Source organism: Gobio gobio (genome assembly GCF_949357685.1).
Source record: "Gobio gobio genome assembly, chromosome: 4".
Taxonomy (NCBI): Eukaryota; Metazoa; Chordata; class Actinopteri; order Cypriniformes; family Gobionidae; genus Gobio; species Gobio gobio.
This window is the reverse complement of record NC_137100.1, coordinates 65124842-65146033: the sequence shown is the minus strand read 5'-3', so window position 1 is coordinate 65146033 and position 21192 is coordinate 65124842. Positions and strand designations below refer to the sequence as shown.

At 40.7% G+C, this 21192-nt stretch overlaps 1 protein-coding gene across 1 annotated transcript in view; it reads left to right on the top strand.

Moving 5' to 3' along the window:
* astn2 (astrotactin 2) overlaps nt 1-6523 on the top strand; it is a 512045-nt gene extending 505522 nt beyond the window's left edge. Inside the window, exon 22 of the mRNA XM_079815958.1 lies at nt 5364-6523. Coding sequence (XP_079672084.1) covers nt 5364-5601 — 238 coding nt within the window. The 3' untranslated portion in view covers nt 5602-6523. The remainder of the gene's footprint in view (nt 1-5363) is intronic.
* The last annotated feature ends 14669 nt before the right edge of the window (nt 6524-21192 follow it).

The following is a 21192-nucleotide window of genomic DNA, read 5'->3' as shown; positions in this document are numbered from 1 at the left end:
TTAACCATTAGTGGATCATGTTGATGGTGATGACCCTTGTGGAAAAGAAGTGCACTAATATACTTTAAAAGAATATACTGATGTCTTCGGATTATTTGTTATTTACAATTACATAAAAAGGTTTCACTTTACTTTAAGGTGTCCATGTTACAGTTTAATTATGCATTTGTGTAATAATAAGTAACTAATGCACTCACTAAATTATGCATAATTTATAGTTATTAATACAGTAACTACATGTAACGTGTAACAAGGACACTGTAAAATAAAGTATTATCCATAAAAATGTATTACATTTTACATTTGTATTACATGCATTTAGCTGAACTATAGCTGAGTTATTGTTTCATCCACTTAAATGGAACTTAAGTACTTTAAATATTTGAAATATTTAGTGCATTGCTGAATGCATTTATGGTAAATTTAAATCAACTTTAATGTCATTTCTAATTAAACTTAGAGTATATGTCATATATTCCTTTATGTTCGTTACTACACATTTGTAAAGAAGTTGCAATTTTGTACATTTAAAATATATGTACTTTAAGTGTAATATCAAACAACACATTTCAGTTAAAATTATAATCAAGTGATTTAGTATGCAAGTCAACACGTAAAAATGTGTGTGTCTTTAAAACATAAGGCTTTAAAAATGTAAAACGCTTAATTTGACTAAATTAAAGAGTGCACTTTTTAAAAGTGGACTTAAGTGCACTGTAAAAAAAAATGGTAAATGACTGTCAGCTACGGCTGCCAAACAAAAACTGTAAGATTAATGTAAAATATCTTAGTTCAAACAAAGTGCAAGAAACAATAATTTTACAGAAATTTACATTAAAGGTTTTAGTGAAAAACACTAAACACTTTTCCTTGTTTAAATTAAGATATTTAACTTTAATTTTACGGTTTTTGTTTGGCAGCCATTGCTGCTAGTCCTTTGACAGGTTTTTTTTTTTACGATTTTATTAAGGTGTAAATATAAAACTAATAAGATTTACTTTAAAATTACAAAGAACAATGTTAAATTGTTAGTATGGACATAAACCTTTAATATAATGTGATAAATATTTAATTACAGATTATTTCTGTAATTTTACATACATTTGTATGTAATTTATGAAAACAGGAAAAAATACTGTATAAATAATACAGTAATTTTCGTGTATAAAAAATTAGAATTACTGTAATTTGTCATTAATGATACAATCCTTAACATAATGGTCAAGTTGTTAATTTACAGATAATGTTTGTAATTTTACATGAATTTGTATGTTATTTATGAAAACAGAAAAATACTGTATAAATAATACAGTAATTTTCCTGTATAAAAATGAGAATTACTGTAATTTGTCATTAATGATACAATCGTTAAAATAATGGTCAAGTTGTTAATTTACAGATATTGTTTGTAACTTTACATAGTTTTAAACATAATTCAAAATTACAATAAAATACTGTAAAACATTGTAAAACATTGTTATTTTCCGAAAAAAATTTGATTTTTTTTTACAGTGTGTGTTAAGAGTCATGAAAATGTACTGTAGTGAAAATGTACTTCAAAACTTAAAAGTATATAACTTGCATTAAATATAATATCAATGAAATAAAAGGCCACTTAAGTAAGTACTTTTGACTCATGACTCTTAACACACTTAAGTACACTTTTAAAAAGTGCAATTTAGTCAAGTTTTACATTTTGAAAGCCTCTTGTTTTAAAGACACACTTATTTGTATGTGTTGACTTGCATAATAAAGCACTTGATTGCATTAATATTATATTTTATGCAAGTTGTATACTTTTAAGATTTGAAGTAAACTACAAGTGCACATTCAATACACTTAAGAGCACTTATTCACTACAGCTGAAGAACTGACTTCACACTAAAATTACTTTTTGGGTCACGTTTTTGAAGAAATTCTCAATTATTGATTACATAAAAAGACTGATTGAAGCGGCTACATGAGTGTTGTTTAAGAATTTGTAGGTTTTTATGGAACAGCCTGTATATTTTCAAGCAAAACAAGAAGAGGAAGTGTGCACAGTCCCTTACACGGGCCCCTGGTTTGAGCTCCGCTCCGCTGGGGCCATCAGAAGGTTGCCATCCTAAACTCTCTGTAAATGTTTGTGTAATCTGTTCTCTGGCAGAACTAGCAGGGGAATGAAACAGGCACCACCAATTACAGTTCATTTTCCCTTTTTGTGAGGATCCAATAATCTTTATGCATATCAACACAGGCTTTGCATTAGGATTAAATATTTGCGGAGCAGTAAGTAATGCTTGTCCTAAAACAGGAAAATTCCTTCAAAACAATTAGATCATATTGCGAGTTAAAGATAAAAAAGAGAATATAATTGCTGAGCAGACAGTTTTATAATGGACTGTGTAGTTTTACCTCTTTTTACCGCATTACCAAGCCCAATTGTTTTCATCATAATAAATACAATACAATGTTGTCAATAATGGGTTTTTATTATACTATATGTATATATTCTGTATGTATAGTATAAATGAAAAGATAAATACATTCTAATTATGTCAAGATTTATTAATTTTACACTAACTTGTTCACATCCATTTACTTATTTTCAAATAAGTTTTAAACGCCCACTGCTGTGATTGGCTGCTGTGAGACTTCAGTGTAAACGCCCACTGCTGTGATTGGCTGCTGTGAGACTTCAGTGTAAACGCCCACTGCTGTGATTGGCTGCTGTGAGACTTCAGTGTAAACGCCCACTGCTGTGATTGGCTGCTGTGAGACTTCAGGCTAACATATTTGCACATGAAATAAGTATTACATGTGGAACTCTCTCAAAAACGTTTCCTACATTTTACTATTACAGCTGTTGAGATTGTGTCGTGAAAAGTGTTGATTATAGCATTATATTTAGATCTAGTTCCGTCGTATAAAAGCTTGCAGCCGATGACAGACATGAATGCAGTGATCTCGTCATTGCAACTCAATTTCTGCACACTAACGAATGCTTTCATCATAACTAACAGCTCAAACACAATGTAAATAAGTGATTTGATGTTCGGTGTAGACGCCGTCATTGATTATAACAGGAGTTTTGGCGAGAGTCACTGATAAACTGTTTGATTGACAGCTCCAGTGATTGTAAAGGAAGCGTTCTTTGATCGCTTTCTATATATAATTTAATCACAGTTTAAATAACAGATTCTTTTCATCCTACTAAGAGAAACACTGTGAAGTTGAGCGTTTAGTCACTGGTTTGATTTACTGACACACAGACAAAGAACATCTGACTGTACATGAATCACATCAGAAATCACTGGTCTCAGATCAGGCGTTAGAATGAACACGGTCACTCACATGTTGTGGCATTACTGTCGAGTCCATATCGTAAAAGTCTGATTGCAAAGCCTGCTCCGAAATAGCGACTGATTTACCAAAGAATCCACAGTGAAATGTACAGAACACAAATAAATAATGCTCATCTGAGACATTCACATTGTTGTAAATAAATAAGCACATTCTTAGCATTAGGATCCTTTGGAAGGTGATGTTATTTTTAGTCTAGCTCGCTCTTCTCTCCTCGTCATCTCACTAACACTCCAGTGGGCGGGGCCAAAGATGTGATGATGTAAAAGTGGGCGTTGATTTGATTCTGCAGAGGCGGTCCTTCATCACACTATGATGTCATAATGTGACAAAGCTTGGATTCAATAGAGACAGAGCGTATTTAGGCCACGCCCACACCAGGGGGGGAAACAATCCAACACTCTCCATTGACTTTGCATCGCGGGAGGCTGCCTCATTGTCATTTCGGACTTATAACAAAAAACAGAACAATGTCTAAAAGCTGATATGTGACAAGGTGTACAGCAAACAAGGTAAAATACACAGAAATAAGTTTTTATAAGCTGTCGACCCAAACAAACGAGCGTTTAAGAAGATAAAAGTGGATACAGGCAATACGAAGTGAAGCTTCAGCAGGAAGAATGGGTCAATTTTGGGATCCTGAAACTCAGTATGCCTCAATATGTCTATGTGTGAAGTAAACATTTTGTCACTGTTAAGTCAAATATCCAAATGTCCGTTTTATATATTATATTTACTGTCGCTGATTACGTTCCCCTCTAGTCGCCGTAGTTCTCAGTGTAATATGACCCGTCGCACGGTCTCAATGGCCTGAATCCACTTTTTTGTCCTTAAACGCTCGTTTTTTGGGTCAACAGCTTATAAAAAGTTCTGGGTTTTTGGTTCTGTGTTTTGTTTAGCTTGTTTGTTGTACACTTTGTCACATATCAGCTTTTATATATTGTTCAGTTTTTTGTTATAAGTCCGAAATGACAAGGAGGCAGCCTCACGCAATACAAAGTCAATGGAGACGGTTTGATTGTTTCCCCCCCCGGTGGGCGTGGTCTTTAGATTATGACGCGTGTCGCTCTGTCTCTATAAGGTGTTATTGAGGCCAGCAGGGGGCGCTCACCCTGTGGTCTGTGTGGGTCCTAACACCCCAGTATAGTGATGGGGACACTATACTGTAACAAGCACCGTCCTTCGGATGAGACATTAAACCGAGGTCCTGACTTTCTGTGGTCATTAAAAATCCCAGGATGTCCTTCGATAAAGAGTAGGGGTGTAACCCCGGCATTCTGGCCACATTTGCCCATTGGCCCCTATCCATCTTGGCCTCCTAATCATTCCCATATATATATATACGATAGGCTTCATCACTCTGTCTCCTCTCCACCAATCAGCTGGTGTGTGGTGGGCGTTCTGGCGCAAAATGGCTGCCATCATCCACCACCAGGTGGTGCTGCACATTGGTGGTGGTTGAGAGAGGTAAAGCGCTATATAAATGTAGCAAATCATTATTATTATAATAAAATATGCTTTTTGACTAACAAGGACGTTTTGAGTTCTGAAACTTACAGGATGTTTTTATAGTACAGTGACATCTTGCATGTCAAAAGATGAATGAAAATTTCTCCATTCATGACCCCTTTACGGTTAAAATAATCATGGATGCTATTTTCTTTGGCCTTCTATTCTGTTTTGATATTTGAAAACCTAAACTAAACATGTAAAGTCATAAAAAGGTCAAACTTAACCTGCGACAATTTTCTTGTTGCATCCTAATCAGACTGTTATCTGCATGTTAGATACCATACGGACAACAGTCTCTGGACAATTACACCACCTTGATCTCAAGAGGTTGCAGCAATGCATGAAAATGACCATCCCAGGCTCATCAGAAATACGAAGACAAAATTTCTGCAAAACCTGAAATACGTTGAGCAATGCTTTTCAGGTTCTGCAGAAATGTATTTCCAATGAGCCTGGCTTGAACTCGACACACGCCCCCACACTGACAGCTCTCTTTCTGCCGCCCACAGGAAGGCCCATTTGATCCTGAGACGAACGGATCGGATCAGTCTGTTCTGCCGCTCGCTGCTCCGCAGTGGCTTCATCCAGAGCCGAACCGAGAGCGTGCCGTACATGCTGTGTCGCAGTGATGACACGAGACCCGGTGGCACGCTATGGCACAGTTCACTTCACGAAACCCGGCTAGCCTGTCTGGAGAAAGTCATATCAGTGCAACGCAACATATACGGAAAATCAAAATTACGATGAGACTTGACCTTCTCTCTTATGGTCTCCAGCTTGGCTGTTCTTTTTCTAAATCCAAATGACTTTGAGACTGTGAGAGGAGGTTTCGTTGTTTCTTTACGTTTCTTTTCTTTTTGGAGTTTTCCAAACGCAGAGAGCCTCGGATAGGAAGGATTGATTTATGATTATTTTTGATTGTTTCTCTCGCAAGGACTACGGACTATTTACGAATGTAAGAATTCAACTGCATGGTGCTGCAGAACTCCTAACCAGGTTCCCTGATCCTCATTTTTGCAAACATATCTCTTGGAATACCTAGCCAAGCAAAGATGAGAACATGATCTCTCGGTGGTTTACCTTCTTTTCTATTCAGCCCCTTTTGACATCAAGTCTATTAATCTTTTTATAGTTTTGCCACTATTAATTGAGAGAACTGACTAAGAATATCGTCAGGGTCACAGAAAATGCTTTTAAGAACAAGTATAGTCCTGTCTGTCACACATAATATATTTAGCCGAAAGAATGTTCCTTTACAGTGTCCAAAGAAATGAAAGGGGTACTGCTGGCCAATCAGACCAATAGATTTCATCAAAGTGAATCATCTAATGTATTTGGCAAAGGGCTGTGGTACAAAAGAAAGCATTGTGCAGAGCTATTCTGTAAACGATTGTCTGGGAACAGTGTGTATTTGAACGAATGGCCTCAACACATTTTCAGTAAGTAAGTTGCTATATTCCATGATATATTCATTGTGATAGTTAATTATGCTATTGTACATACAATTGTAAATGCAGTATGTAATAAGTGAATATGATTTTTTGTGTGTGGAGGGTGGGGGGAAGGGTCTATTAAATATGTATATAGAATCTCAAGAAGTTTTCTCAGTTTTATCAACAATTATGTGAAGAATCAATTCAATATTAAAAAATAAAAAACCTGTTACTCTACCTCACTGGCAATCCCTAAGACGCCCCTATGTTGTAAAACACAGCATCTGTTGCAGAACCTCGAAAAAAACTCGAATTCGACTCAAGTTAAAATATATACAAGTTCCTTGGTTTCCTTATGCTGTGTTCACGGCAAAAATAGAGCGTCAAAATCGCGTCTACCGCGTCTAGTTGGACGCTTGAACATTTTGAATCCATTCGCGTGTCTACAGCGAATTGGATGCGCATGTAAAATGAGCCTTTGAAGCAAGGCGTTTAAGGCGCTCCAGGAGAAATATGCCATAAAACACCACTCTGCCTCTTTTCATTTTCATTAAAAATATATATTAAACATTAATAGCCACACAAATGTGGTCCAGGCAACTCCTACATTATCTTTAATGCATGTATATTTAAATATCCTTAAGAAAAGTAATGATACTTCTCTTTGCCTGGCAGACAACAAATTATAGATTCATGACACCAAAGATCGCCCGTTAGAACCACACAAGACGAACCACTACAGGACATCAGAGCCAGCGGCAGACGGCAGAAGGACTGGCTGAGGAAAGGCTGCTCTCGCCGGGGTTAATGAGCGCTGAGCGCCCGGTGATCGCCTGGATCTCACAACTCCAAAAACGCAAGAATTCTTTTAAAAAATAGGCGCTCTCTTTATAAATAAACCACAGATTTGAGCTTTAAACAACTACATTCTCACCTGAAAAAGTCTTAAAACCTCATTTTGTGACACAATAGTAGTATTTTTGAATTATGCAGGGTTTCTCATCACGTCACTTTACCACATGACAGCAGCAAGCAGGCTCCTGATTGGTTAACGCGGCGCAAATTGACGGCAAAGTTCAAATTTTTCAACTCGGGCGTCAGACGCGAATTCGCTTCAAACGCGTGAATGCACAAAAAGCAGCACTCGCGTGTAACACGCGTATCGCGCAAGACACTCAATTTGCATCCACTTCACATCATCCGCACGAATGAGGCGGAATCGCGTCGAGTGAAACACCGAGTGTTAACACTATCGCACCGCAAGACCTCCAGACGCGCATCAACGTGCCTTTCCATTGACTTGACATTGAAATCACTCGCTCCTGACGCTCTATTCGCGTTTGGTGTGAACGCAGCATTAAAGGGTTAGTTCACCCAAAATGAAAATTCTGTCATATCTTATTCACCCTCATGTTGTTCCAAACCTGTATGAGTTTCTTTAATCTGTTGAACACAAAATATATATTATTGAAGAATGTTAGTAACGAGACGGTTGACGGCTCCCATTGAGGGGTCATGAATTGAGAAATCAACTTCTCTTTGAGCTTTTGATATTGTGGCGGGGAGAGCAAATGACAGAGAGTGAGTGTGGCGTCAGGCCTCGAAGAAGCATTTATTAACACAAACAAACATAAAATGTTAAAAAAGGGGGAATAAAGTGTAAACCAAACAGGGGATCTGGTGTCCTCTGTGTGCCAGGGAATCGTTAAGGAAGGGTAGTGATCGGATAGGATGGGTCCAGGTAAGGGACAGTGTCTGACGGCCCACGCGCTTCTCTCTTCGGTCCGAGGCGTGAGGGGCGGCGGCTGCGACATGGCGGCTTGTCCTCTTTAGCCACGGTAACCAAGGGGAATAGCGGCCCGGCATCCTAGCCTGTCAGCGGCAATTACGCGTCCATTCTTCATCCTGCGGGTCCGGCTACATCCCGCGGGTCCGGCTACTCACATCTGTGGCAGCGCGGGAGTCCCTCCACGCCCCCTTCCTGGACCCACGAGGACACCAGCGTGCATGCCTCCTGAGGAGAGGCGCGCTCTGCAGTTAACAGCAGCGGTGAAGAGGCTTAATTAGATTCAGGTGTGCCTCATCAATCGTCGCCATTTCACATTATTTCAGCGCCCTTCCTCTCTCTCACACCCACACCAGTCGGGAACCTGGCGAAGGGTGACAATTTCAGGGATGGGGTGGCGCTGATTACAAGGGAGAGGCAGCCGTTCCGTCACAATATATAAAAGGTCATCGTAATATATAAGAATATCCTGCAAGATTCGGAGCTGAATACGTCCTTGTTAGTCAAATAAAAGCTTTTATTGACAGCTGGTACATTAAACAAGGAATCTGCGGATTTGCTTCCCTGTGACGTCAGAGAGCATTGAAACGCCGCCTCAACAGAAGAAAACCAATGCCTAATTCTGTAGCCCCGCCCACTGATTCGCACATGACAAAAATAACATAAACATAAATAACCTAGGCCTACGTGCTGCTAAACTGGATCGATCTACCAAGCAATAAACATGCCGTTGAAGATTACAAAATATTGTGCTGTGCCTGGTTGTGGAAGAACAGTCGCTGCATAAGCTTCCTTCAGATTCCACTATTAGGTATGCGGTTGAACTTTATTTTTAATGAAGATCCAGCTCACGTGGGGAAGACATTGCGCGTTTATTTGCTTCCTTTCACACGGATTCTTTTGTAAACGAGACAGGTCAAGACTGGATTTGCAGACAGAATGAGATTTAAAAACGATGCTGTGCCTTCTATATTGGATCCGACAGGAATGGTGCCACACACTTATGTGAGTAAAAATGTCTATTATATGGGATAGTATTGCATTGTTACATATTCGTTTGATATCTACTGATTATTTGTAAGTGTCTAACTAAACATAACTCACCACGCTGTCACAGGCTGGAGTATCCTTTGTATTTGAGGTGTTGTTGGTTCATTGCCCTGCGATTTGGGATCAGACTCTAGGTCGAACATGTAAGGGCAAATCATTCCAGTTGACGTTTTTCCACATTGGTGTTTTCAAAACAACTCCCGATGTGTTCTGACGGGGGAGTCGAAACTCATTGTAATATGCAAATCTGTTATCCCATCTTAGCAGTGGCCGTTTACTTCCAAGTCTTCAATTCGGCACACCCATAAAGCCGAGCGTTCCAGGAGCTAGGGCTCAAAACCAGGGTAGACAATTGCCTATTAAGTATTCATTATGATGTTTTTGAATGTAAAAACCACGCAAACGTCATAAGTTGACCTCAGACAACAGTATAACACATTTTTTAAAAAACCTTTACGTGGTAAAACTGGTTCTCAATGCCATTGGTCCACTGTCAGTGAGAGAGAAGTTGAATGTGCAAAGCATGCAAGACAACCAAAGTACCTGAAGAACTGTGGTCAGTGGATGACTGGATGACAAGTCGACGGTTGGTGTTGGGCCATCGGTGAGCATCTCTTGGGCTAGTTTTTGTGGTGTGTTCCACGCGTCGGCCCTAGTCGAGCCGCCGTCGATGACACTTCACCCGATTTCACTCTGGTTGGCGGTTGAGCTTAGCGAATGAGTATAAAAGCAAGCAATGAAGTCAAGACGGCACAGACCAAAGTTAGCTGGGGGGTATTCCAGAAAGCAGGTTATGTGACATATGTTTAAGAGTAAGCGGATAACCTCAACTTTTGGTTCCAAAGACGAGAAGAGGTAACTTTCAGGGTATGTAAGTAGCCTTAGCAACTCTCTCTCTGAACATAACCTGCTCCGGACCAGCTCATGATCCAGGGTTAGTTTACTTCAGAGGTGTTCAGTGCATGAGTGCCTCTAATGGGTGTGACAGATTATATTATTACAATTGAAGCAATATTAACACACTTCTTTATTTAAAGACCACTAACCACAGTAAACCACTGTTTAAATATAAAAAAAAGCATGGTTTGCCTTTGTTTTTCCCCTTCTGAAAACATACAGAACCGTGACTTCAAATCTGAGGAACGGACCAAACCGTTACACCCCTACTAGATAGTAGTCCTCCATATGCAGAGGAACTAGTAGAACTACTCTTTAATTATGAGCAAGCCTGGGGCAAGCAAACATTATGGTTTTAGTTAACACTGCAACAGTTTGTTGTACAAACCTCACGGGATATGACTGGGAGATCCACATCCATCAAAGAGGCCAATGTGAGACGAGATGTGAGGAGGCGATCGGTTTAGGGACGCTAGAAGATTTGTCACAGGAGAGAGGTAAGTAAGGTAGTAGGCGATTGATCATGTTCCTCTTTTAAGTTTACTTTTAAGAACTCCATGTGTTTCCTGGATGCAGTTCAATATGCCTCAGCATTATGTTCTGGTGATTGAGGAACCATACAGAATGTTTTCATCTATAAAGGAGAGTAAATACTAAAGCTAATTTAGCACAGTGTTTCACCAACGACTGCGCAAGTATAAGCGCAAGATTGGCTTTAACTCTTTCCACGGCATTGACAGAATTTTCTGTGAAAACTGTGTTTTCACTGATATGGTAGGGGGCACTATTACACATCTTCTGAAATATTTCAGAATCTCTGGATCAACCCTTATGAAAATGAACCATGGTTTTACTACAAATTAAAACAAATAAAAAACATGGTTATTGTAGTTAAACCATGGTAACCACAAATAAACCATGGTTTTGCTACTCTAACCATAGTTTAACCATGGTATGTGTGGTAAAACTGTGGTTATATAAATGATAATCATTTAGCCAATAAAACATGGTTACTACACTTTTACTATAATAAAACCATGGTTATTTTTCATAAGGGAAAACACAGGAGAAAAGAAGCGGAAACAAGCGATAAAATCATTGCATATGCGCGTTGTAATCTTTGATAAAAACGCCATTTTCTCAGCTTTATCCTAGCTCACCTTTTCTAATTTTGCCATTGAGAGATGCATCTTAAACATCCTCTCCTTGAACTGTCACCTTATCGTGGTGGAGAGGTTTGAGTACCCGAATGATCCTGGGAGCTATGTTGTCTGGGGCTATATGCCCCTGGTAGGGTCTCCCAAGGCAAACAGGTCCTTGGTGACGGGCCAGACTAAGAACAGTTCACAAACCCTTATGACCACAATTACACCAAGGACAGTGACGTCGCCCGGCATGGCGCAGCCGGGGCCCCACCCTGGAGCCAGGCCCGGGGTTGGGGCTCGTATGCGAGCGCCTGGTGGCCGGGCCTCCCCCCATGGGGTCCGGCCGGGCTCAGCCCGAATGAGTCACGTGGGGCCGCCCTCCTGTGGGCTCACCACCTGCAGGAGGGAGCGTAAGGGGCCGGTGCTTTGTGAATCGGGCAGCAGTCGAGGGCGAGGCCCCCGACGACCCGATCTCTGGACACGGAATCTGGCTTTAGGGACGTGGAATGTCACCTCGTTGGCGGGGAAGGAGCCTGAGCTTGTGCGGGAGGTCGAGAGGTACCGACTAGAGATAGTCGGGCTCACCTCCACGCACAGCTTGGGCTCTGGAACCACACTTCTCGAGAGAGGCTGGACTCTCTACCACTCTGGAGTTGCCCATGGTGAGAGGCGGAGGGCTGGAGTGGGTTTGCTTATAGCCCCCCAGCTCAGCCGCCATGTGTTGGAGTTCACCCCGGTGAACGAGAGGGTCGCTTCCCTGCGCCTTCAAGTCGGGGATAGGTCTCTCACTGTCGTTTGTGCCTACGGCCCAAATGGCAGTGCGGAGTACCCGGCCCTCTTGGAGTCTCTGGGAGGGGTGCTGGAAAGTGCTCCGACTGGAGACTCCGTCGTTCTACTGGGGGACTTCAACGCCCACGTGGGCAGTGACAGTGACACCTGGAGGGGCGTGATTGGGAGGAACGGCCCCCCTGATCTGAACCCGAGCGGTGTTCTGTTATTGGATTTCTGTGCTAGCCACGGTTTGTCCATAACGAACACCATGTTCAAGCATAAGGGTGTCCATCAGTGCACGTGGCACCAGGACACCCTAGGCCGGAGGTCGATGATCGACTTTGTGGTCGTGTCATCAGACCTTCGGCCATATGTCTTGGACACTCGGGTGAAGAGAGGGGCGGAGCTGTCAACTGATCACCACCTGGTGGTGAGTTGGATCCGATGGCGGCGGAGGAGGCTGGACAGACCCGGCAGACCCAAACGTACTGTGAGGGTCTGTTGGGAACGTTTGGCCGAGCCCCCTGTCAGAGAGATCTTCAACTCCCACCTCCGGCAGAACTTCGACCGGATCCCGAGGGAGTCTGGAGATATTGAGTCCGAGTGGACCATGTTCTCCACCTCCATTGTCGCTGCGGCCGCTCAGAGCTGTGGCCGTAAGGTCTCCGGTGCCTGTCGAGGCGGCAATCCCCGAACCCGGTGGTGGACACCGGAAGTAAGGGATGCCGTCAAGCTGAAGAAGGAGTCCTATCGGGCCTGGATGGCTTGTGGGACTCCGGAGGCAGCTGACCGGTACCGGCAGGCCAAGCGGACTGCAGCCCGGGTAGTCGTGGAGGCAAAAAATCGGGCCTGGGAGGAGTTTGGTGAGGCCATGGAGAAAGACTATCGGTCGGCCTCGAAGAGATTCTGGCAAACCGTTCGACGCCTCAGGAGGGGGAAGCAGTGCCCTACCAACACTGTTTACAGTGGAGATGGGCACCTGTTGACCTCAACTGGGGATATCGTCGGGCGGTGGAAGGAATACTTCGAGGATCTCCTCAATCCCACCGACATGTCTTCCGTTGAGGAAGCAGTGGCTGGGGACTCAGAGGTGGACTCGTCCATCACCCGGGCTGAAGTCATCGAGGTGGTTAAAAAGCTCCTCGGTGGCAAGGCACCGGGGTTGGATGAGATCCGCCCTGAGTACCTCAAGTCTCTGGATGTTGTGGGGCTGTCTTGGCTGACACGCCTCTGCAGCATCGCATGGCGGTCGGGGACAGTACCTCTGGACTGGCAGACCGGGGTGGTGGTCCCTCTTTTCAAGAAGGGGGACCGGAGAGTGTGTTCCAACTATAGGGGGATCACACTTCTCAGCCTCCCCGGGAAAGTCTATGCCAGGGTACTGGAGAGGAGAATTCGGCCGATAGTGGAACCTCTGATTCAGGAGGAACAGTGTGGTTTTCGTCCCGGTCGTGGAACACTGGACCAGCTCTATACCCTTTCCAGGGTGCTGGGGGGTTCATGGGAGTTTGCCCAACCAGTCCACATGTGTTTTGTGGATTTGGAGAAGGCATTCGACTGTGTTCCTCGTGGCATCCTGTGGAGGGTGCTCTGGGAGTATGGGGTCGGCGGCCCCCTGCTTAGGGCTGTTCAGTCCCTGTACAACCAGAGCAGGAGCTTGGTCCGCATTGCCGGCAGTAAGTCAGACTTGTTCCCGGTGCATGTTGGACTCCGGCAGGGCTGCCCTTTGTCACCGGTTCTGTTCATAATTTTTATGGACAGAATTTCTAGGCGCAGCCTTGGGCCGGAGAGTGTCCGGTTTGGGAACCACACGATTTCGTCACTGCTTTTTGCAGATGATGTTGTCGTGTTGGCTTCCTCTAACCAGGACCTTCAGCATGCACTGGGACGGTTTGCGGCCGAGTGTGAAGCGGCTGGGATGAGAATCAGCACCTCCAAATCCGAGGCCATGGTTCTCAGTCGGAAAAGGGTGGCTTGCCAGCTTCAGGTGGGTGGAGAGTTCCTGCCTCAAGTGGAGGAGTTTAAGTATCTTGGGGTCTTGTTCACGAGTGAGGGGAGGATGGAACGGGAGATTGACAGACGGATCGGTGCAGCTTCTGCAGTAATGCGGTCGATGTACCGGTCTGTCGTGGTGAAGAAGGAGCTGAGCTGCAAGGCAAAGCTCTCGATTTACCGGTCAATCTACGTTCCTACCCTCACCTATGGTCATGAGCTGTGGGTCATGACCGAAAGGACAAGATCCCGGATACAGGCGGCCGAAATGAGCTTTCTCCGCAGGGTGGCTGGGCGCTCCCTTAGAGATAGGGTGAGGAGCTCAGTCACTCGGGAGGAACTCGGAGTAGAGCCGCTGCTCCTACACATCGAGAGGGACCAGCTGAGGTGGCTCGGGCATCTATTTCGGATGCCTCCTGGACGCCTTCCCAGGGAGGTGTTCCAGGCACGTCCCACCGGGAGGAGGCCCCGGGGAAGACCTAGGACACGCTGGAGGGACTATGTCTCCCGGCTGGCCTGGGAACGCCTCGGGGTTCCCCCGGAAGAGCTAGAGGAAGTGGCTAGGGAGAGGGAAGTCTGGGCGTCTCTGCTTAGACTGTTGCCCCCGCGACCCGGCCCCGGATAAGCGGAAGATGATGGATGGATGGATGGATGGATCTTAAACATGAGACTTCTCTGTCTATCATTATGAAACCGAGTGAGCAAGCCCTCATAAATGAATGGCATTTTAAATGACTCAAGATTAATTTATAAGCTCAAATACCTTTTTTTTTTCCCAGTACACATTCTCATTCAGAGATTGGTTGCTAGCACAACCTTAAGGAGGCACAAAAGGGTTATATGACTGAAATAACAGGTAAGTGATCAGTCATTTTCAGATGATCAAAGTTCTTGCTTCTACAGCCTTGCCAAGTCTGTGTGTTGAGAGAAGAAATATCTATGGTCTGTTTCTCATTGTGACGCATCTCAGGGACCGAAGCAGTGAGTATTCCACTTCCTGTAGTGAGTTTAAAAAAAAATATATATATATCACATCTAGCTCAGTGTTAGATTATTCTGCTCACCTATAACAGTGGTTTCTGGAGCCTAAGTTACTAGCTCGTTTTAGCACATTGTAAGCATGTTTTAACAAAATTATAGCATGTTTTAACAAGTTGCTAACATTTTTTAGCACTTTGTTAATGTTTGTTTTCACATGTTGCTAATGTTTCTCATGTTTAAGGATGTATTTGTTAACACATTGATAACATTTTCACATGTTGCTAACATGTTTTAACACTTTGTTAATGTTTCCAACATGTTTTATCATGTTGACATGTTTTGCCACATTATGTTTTAACACATTGATAATGATTTTCACATGTTGCTAACATGTTTTAGCATGTGTTAACATATTGATAATGTTTTTTCATGTTGCTAATATGTTTCTTACATGTTTCATGCTTGCATGTGTTGACACATTGATAACGTTTCTCATGTTTTAGCATGTATTTGTTTACACATTGATAAAAATTTTTACATGTTTGCTAACATGTTTTTACATGTTTCGTGCTACCATGCGTTAACATATTGATCATGTTTTAGCATGTTGTTAACATGTTTCTTACATGTTTCATGCTAGCATGTTTACACAGTGATAATGTTTTCTCATGTTGCTAACATGTTATTACATGTTTTGCATGTTAGAATGTGTTAACACATTGATAACCTTTTAGCATGTTTCCAACATTTTCCTAACACGTTTTATCATATTAGCATGTGTTAACGCATTGATCATGTTTTTGCATGTTGCTAACATGTTTCTTACATGTTTCATGCTTGCATGTGTTGACACATTGATAACGTTTTTCATGTTTGAGCATGTATTTATTAACATATTGATAACGTTTTTACATGTTTGCTAACATGTTTTTACATGTTTCGTGCTACCATGTGTTAACACATTGATAATGTTTTTGCATGTTGTTAACATGTTTCTTATGTTTAATGCTAGAATGTTAACACAGTGATAATATTTTCTCATGTTGCTAACATGTTATTACATGTTTTGCATTTTAGAATGTGTTAACACATTGATAATATTTTAGCATGTTTGCAAACATGTTTCTTACATGTATTAGCATTTTAGCATTTGTTAACAGATAGATAACATTTTACCATGTTGCAAGCATGTTTTACCTTGTTAGCACATTGATATCATTTTAGCATGTTTGCTAACATGTTTCTTACATTTTAGCATATTAACATGCATTACCACATTGATAAAGTTTTAGCATGTTTGCTAACATGTTTCTTATGTTTTAACGTTAGCATGTGTTAACACATTGATCATGTTTTTGCATGTTACTAACATGTTTCTTACATGTTTCATGCTTGCATGTGTTGACCCATTGATAACGTTTCTCATGTTTAAGCATGTATTTGTTAACACATTGATAACGTTTTTACATGTTTGCTAACATGTTTTTACATGTTTCGTGCTACCATGCGTTAACACATTGATAACCTTTTAGCATGTTTCTAACATTTTTCTAACATGTTTTAACATATTAGCACGTGTTTAACGCATTGATAACCTTTTAGAATGTTTGCAAACATGTTTCTTACATGTATTAGCATTTTAGCATTTGTTAACAGATAGATAACATGTTACCATGTTGCAAACATGTTTTACCATGTTAACACATTGATAACATTTTAGCATGTTTGCTAACATGTTTCTTACATTTTAGCATGTTAACATGTATTACCACATTGATAAAGTTTTAGCATGTTTGCTAACATGTTTGTTATGTTTTAGCGTGTTATCATTTGTTAACACATTGATCATGTTTTTGCATGTTGCTAATATGTTTCTTACATGTTTCATGCTTGCATGTGTTGACACATTGATAACGTTTTTACATGTTTGCTAACATATTTTTACATGTTTTGTGCTACCATGCGTTAACATATTGATAATGTTTTTGTATGTTGTTAACATGTTTCTTACATGTTTCATGCTAGCATGTTAACACATTGATAATGTTTAACATGTAGCTAACATGTTTTGCATGTTAGAATGTGTTAACACATTAATAACCTTTTAACATGTTGCTAACATGTTTCTTACATGTTTTAACATTTGTTAACAGATGGATAACATTTGACCATGTTGCAAACATGTTTTTACATGTTTAACCATGTTAACACATTGATAACATTTTAGCATCTTTGCTAACATGTTTCTTACATTTTAGCATTTTAACATGTATTACACATTGATGAAGTTTTAGCATGTTTGTTAACATGTTTCTTACGTTTTATCATGTTAGCATGTATTACCACATTGATAAAGTTTAAGCATGTTTGCTAACATGTTTATTACGTTTTAACGTGTTAGCATGTGTTAACATTGCTAGCATGGTTTAGCATGATACTAAATTAAAAGTGTTGACCACTCAATTAAACTTGTTTTAACGTGTTACCCCCCAAAAAAACAAGTGTGTCACGACATATATAATCTAAGGTAATGCGTATGCGCCCTAAAATGCATATTGTTTCTTGAGTCGAGATATCAGGTCAGAAATCTCTGGGAAACAGTGAAACATTAAATGTATGAATCAAGCAAAGGTATTGACAGAATTTTGGTCATAATTTATTAGCAATGTGAGGTCAAGATCAGACATGGCCAGCATCACCAAACACAGATGGGTTTAACAGGCACAAACACGTCCGTTTCAAGAGAGTCCAGAACACTGGCTGAAAATAAAGGACACTTGAAGTACAAGACAGATGACGTAACTATGGCGCATTTCAAATTTAAATAACTGTCATAAACGTATCGTTGTGTCTAATGAATCTCTTTAAATATACAAGGCAATTTTACTGGTACACTTTTTCACATCACTATTTACATCTTCATCATAATCGAGACATTCATATTAAACTGCTATAAAACTCTTGATACAATTCCATTAGATCTTTTTCCCCCCCACCATCCAACCAACATTTCAAAGAAATACATGTCAACTTCGAGTGAGAAACTCCATATTTTGACACCAGGACAAACACATTGGCAGGCCAAACACAGCAGTGTGTTTTCTTCACCTGTCCAATGCTGACGCATGTGAGCCGTGGATGTTTTAGATTGGAAATGTTTCATTTTTTTAAAACAGCAAGATATGTCATGATCCCATTCTCCTCTCGCGGGGACGGACTGCCATTGAATAAATGTGGTGTGTTAACAAACAAATACATACATATATTACAACATTGTAGTTACAATCATGTCCCGACTGCATTAATGGCAGTATTTCCAGAGTGACTGAATGACATTCTGTGACAAAAAAAAGACATTTTGTTTGAGCGATTATTATAATTCTGAATTATTGTATTTGTTCTTCAGCAATGGATAAAAGAATAAACAAAAGAAAAACAATACAAGAGCCCCATAACTAAATTTGACATTTATAAGACCATTGTACAAATAACTTACATAATAAAAAATATAACTTACAAAAGTATAACACTCTCAATAAATAGTTCTACTATGTACACTACTATATGTCGCTAATAGACGCAAATCACTAAAATATGGAAGCAGCAAACATTACAGGCATGAGGTACAGCAAGAAATCCTATGGTGCATACAGTAGTGTGTGTGTGTGTGTGTGTGTGTGTGTGTGTGTGTGTGTGTCAAACATCCCACTGAAAACTTCATTAAACAAGCCAACAGACAGTTTTAGACCTGTACGCTTTGAGGGATTGCATGAAAATGAGGATTTGGTGTAATTCCACTCGGGTATTTGGATTGCTGATTTGCACGCAGTGATGGAGAAACATAACAAGTGTGAGAAGAGTGAGAAGAGTGAGAAAATGACTAAAAAGGGAAACCGTACAAGAGAAGAAAGCATTGGCCGACGGGCCTGTCCGTCACAAGCGCCGTCAGAAAGTTGGCAAGTTCGTGTTCGTGCTAATTTGGCAACGTGGATGCTGATCAGTTTTGCTGTCCGTCTTGGCAATAAATGCTGACTATTGGTATCTTGAGTACAGTTACATAATTTCAGGTATTTGTTCTCCCAAGAATATACAGTATAACAAACAAAATCTTCATACATTATCACTATTATAATTATTGTACTCTCGTGTATTGTATAGTATTTGATTCTCTCTATTGCGCACTCTCACTTATTTCATCTTTGGGTGCTGTAGTTCCTTAAAGGGTTAGTTCACCCAAAAATGAAAATTCTGTCATTAATTACTCACCCTCATGTCGTTCGACACCCGTCAGATCTCCGTTCATATTCGGAACACAAATGAAGATATTTTAGTTGAAAGCTGATGCTGAGAAAGGCTTCAGATAGGCCTCCATTGGCATTCAGTACACTTATACTCCCAAGACCGATAAAAGGCACTTAAAACATCGTTACAAAGTCCATCTCACAACAGTGACTCTACAATAATCTTACGATGCGACGGCAATAGTTTTTGTGTGCAAAAAAAATCAAAATAACACCTTTTTCCAACTTGTTCTTGTCTTCCGTGTGTGCCTCCACGACGCATGCGCGAGAATATGACGCAGATCCGGCGTTCAGACACATGACCCAGAAGCGATTTGTTTACAATCAGAGGAAGACGCGCATGTCTAAGCTGTTGGATTCTACATTGATCGTGCTTTAGGTCTCGGCGTAGTTCTCAAAATGGGGCTTAAGTATGCATTTCATGGATTCCCGAACCCCGGCGCTACGTCATATTCTCGCGCATGCGTCGTGGAGACACACACGGAAGGCAAGAACAAGTTGGATAAAGGTGTTATTTTGATTTTTTTTTGCGCACAAAAACTATTGTCGTCGCATCGTAAGATTATTGTAGAGCCACTGTGGTGAGATGGACTTTGTAACAACATTTTAAGTGCCTTTTATGGGTCTTGTGAGTGTAAATGTACTGAATGCCAATGGAGGCCTGTCTGAAGCCTTTCTCAGCATCAGCTTTACACTAAAATATCTTCATTTGTGTCTGAAGATGAACGGAGGTCTTACGGGTGTCGAACGACATGAGGGTGAGTAATTAATGACAGAATTTTCATTTTTGGGTGAACTAACCCTTTAATAATAAAAATAATAATAATAATAATAATAATAATAAATCCTTCAACCTAACTCATGAGATGGCTGCCCAGACGTACGTGTCGGCCCAGATCTGGTATGCGTTGAATCCACATGTTGAATCCAGATGTGGGCCGACACTATGTTACTGTCTGGGTGATTAAACAAACAAACAAACAAACAAGAAAAAAATGCTAACACAACATACATACATACATACAATGACCCAATTAAAGACTTAATTTCCACACTTTCAAGAACATAAATATTAAAGCCAGTTTTCCATGATCCCAAAGGCTTAATAAATCCAATAAAATCTATGTCACATTGCTCTGCTGTTTACAATAAAGCAAGTGGAACTACAATAATCATCAGTAATCACAGAGGCATATGATCATATCATACAGTAATAAGGAACATAAAACATTACCGTTTCCACCACAAACACATTCCCTCCCAAATGTCCCTGCCTTAAGATAGCAGCGGTTTTAGAAGTTTTGCCTTTCATTCAATGGGCTACTCAAAAGTGCAGCAACTGAGGTCAATGAGACAAATACTGACTACTGGTACATACGATTATTAGTATTGATCGTTGTTTTTTGTCTTTTTTTGTTTTAGCGTTTCTTTAGAAATATAAACGACTGCGCCTGTGACGCTACAAGCACAATCAAAAGAAACTATCGACTTCGGCATCTCATGATGAAGTCTTTATGATATACATACGAGGACTCGATAATAAACGCATAAAAAAATGATATGGTTGTCCGACTTTCTTTTTGTTTTTTCTTAATTATAAATGTCAAAGTTATTATACTTTAACTACCATATCTACAATTGCACAACGTGATGCCTATTATTAAAGCAGGCAAAATAATCCTTAAAGGATTAGTTCACTTTAAAATGAAAATGTCCTGATATTTTACTCACCCCCATCTCATCCGAGATGTTCGTGTCTTTCTTTCTTCAGTGGAAAAGAAATTCAGTTTTTTGAGGAAAACGTTCCAGGATATTTCTTCACATAATGGACTTCAATGGCCACCAACGGTTGAAGGTCCAAATCAATGCAGTTTCAAAGGCTCTGCACGATCCCAGACGAGGAATAGGGTCTTATCTAGCCAAACCATCGGCCATTTTCTAAAAAATAATTAACATTTATATACTTTTTTAACTTAAATTGC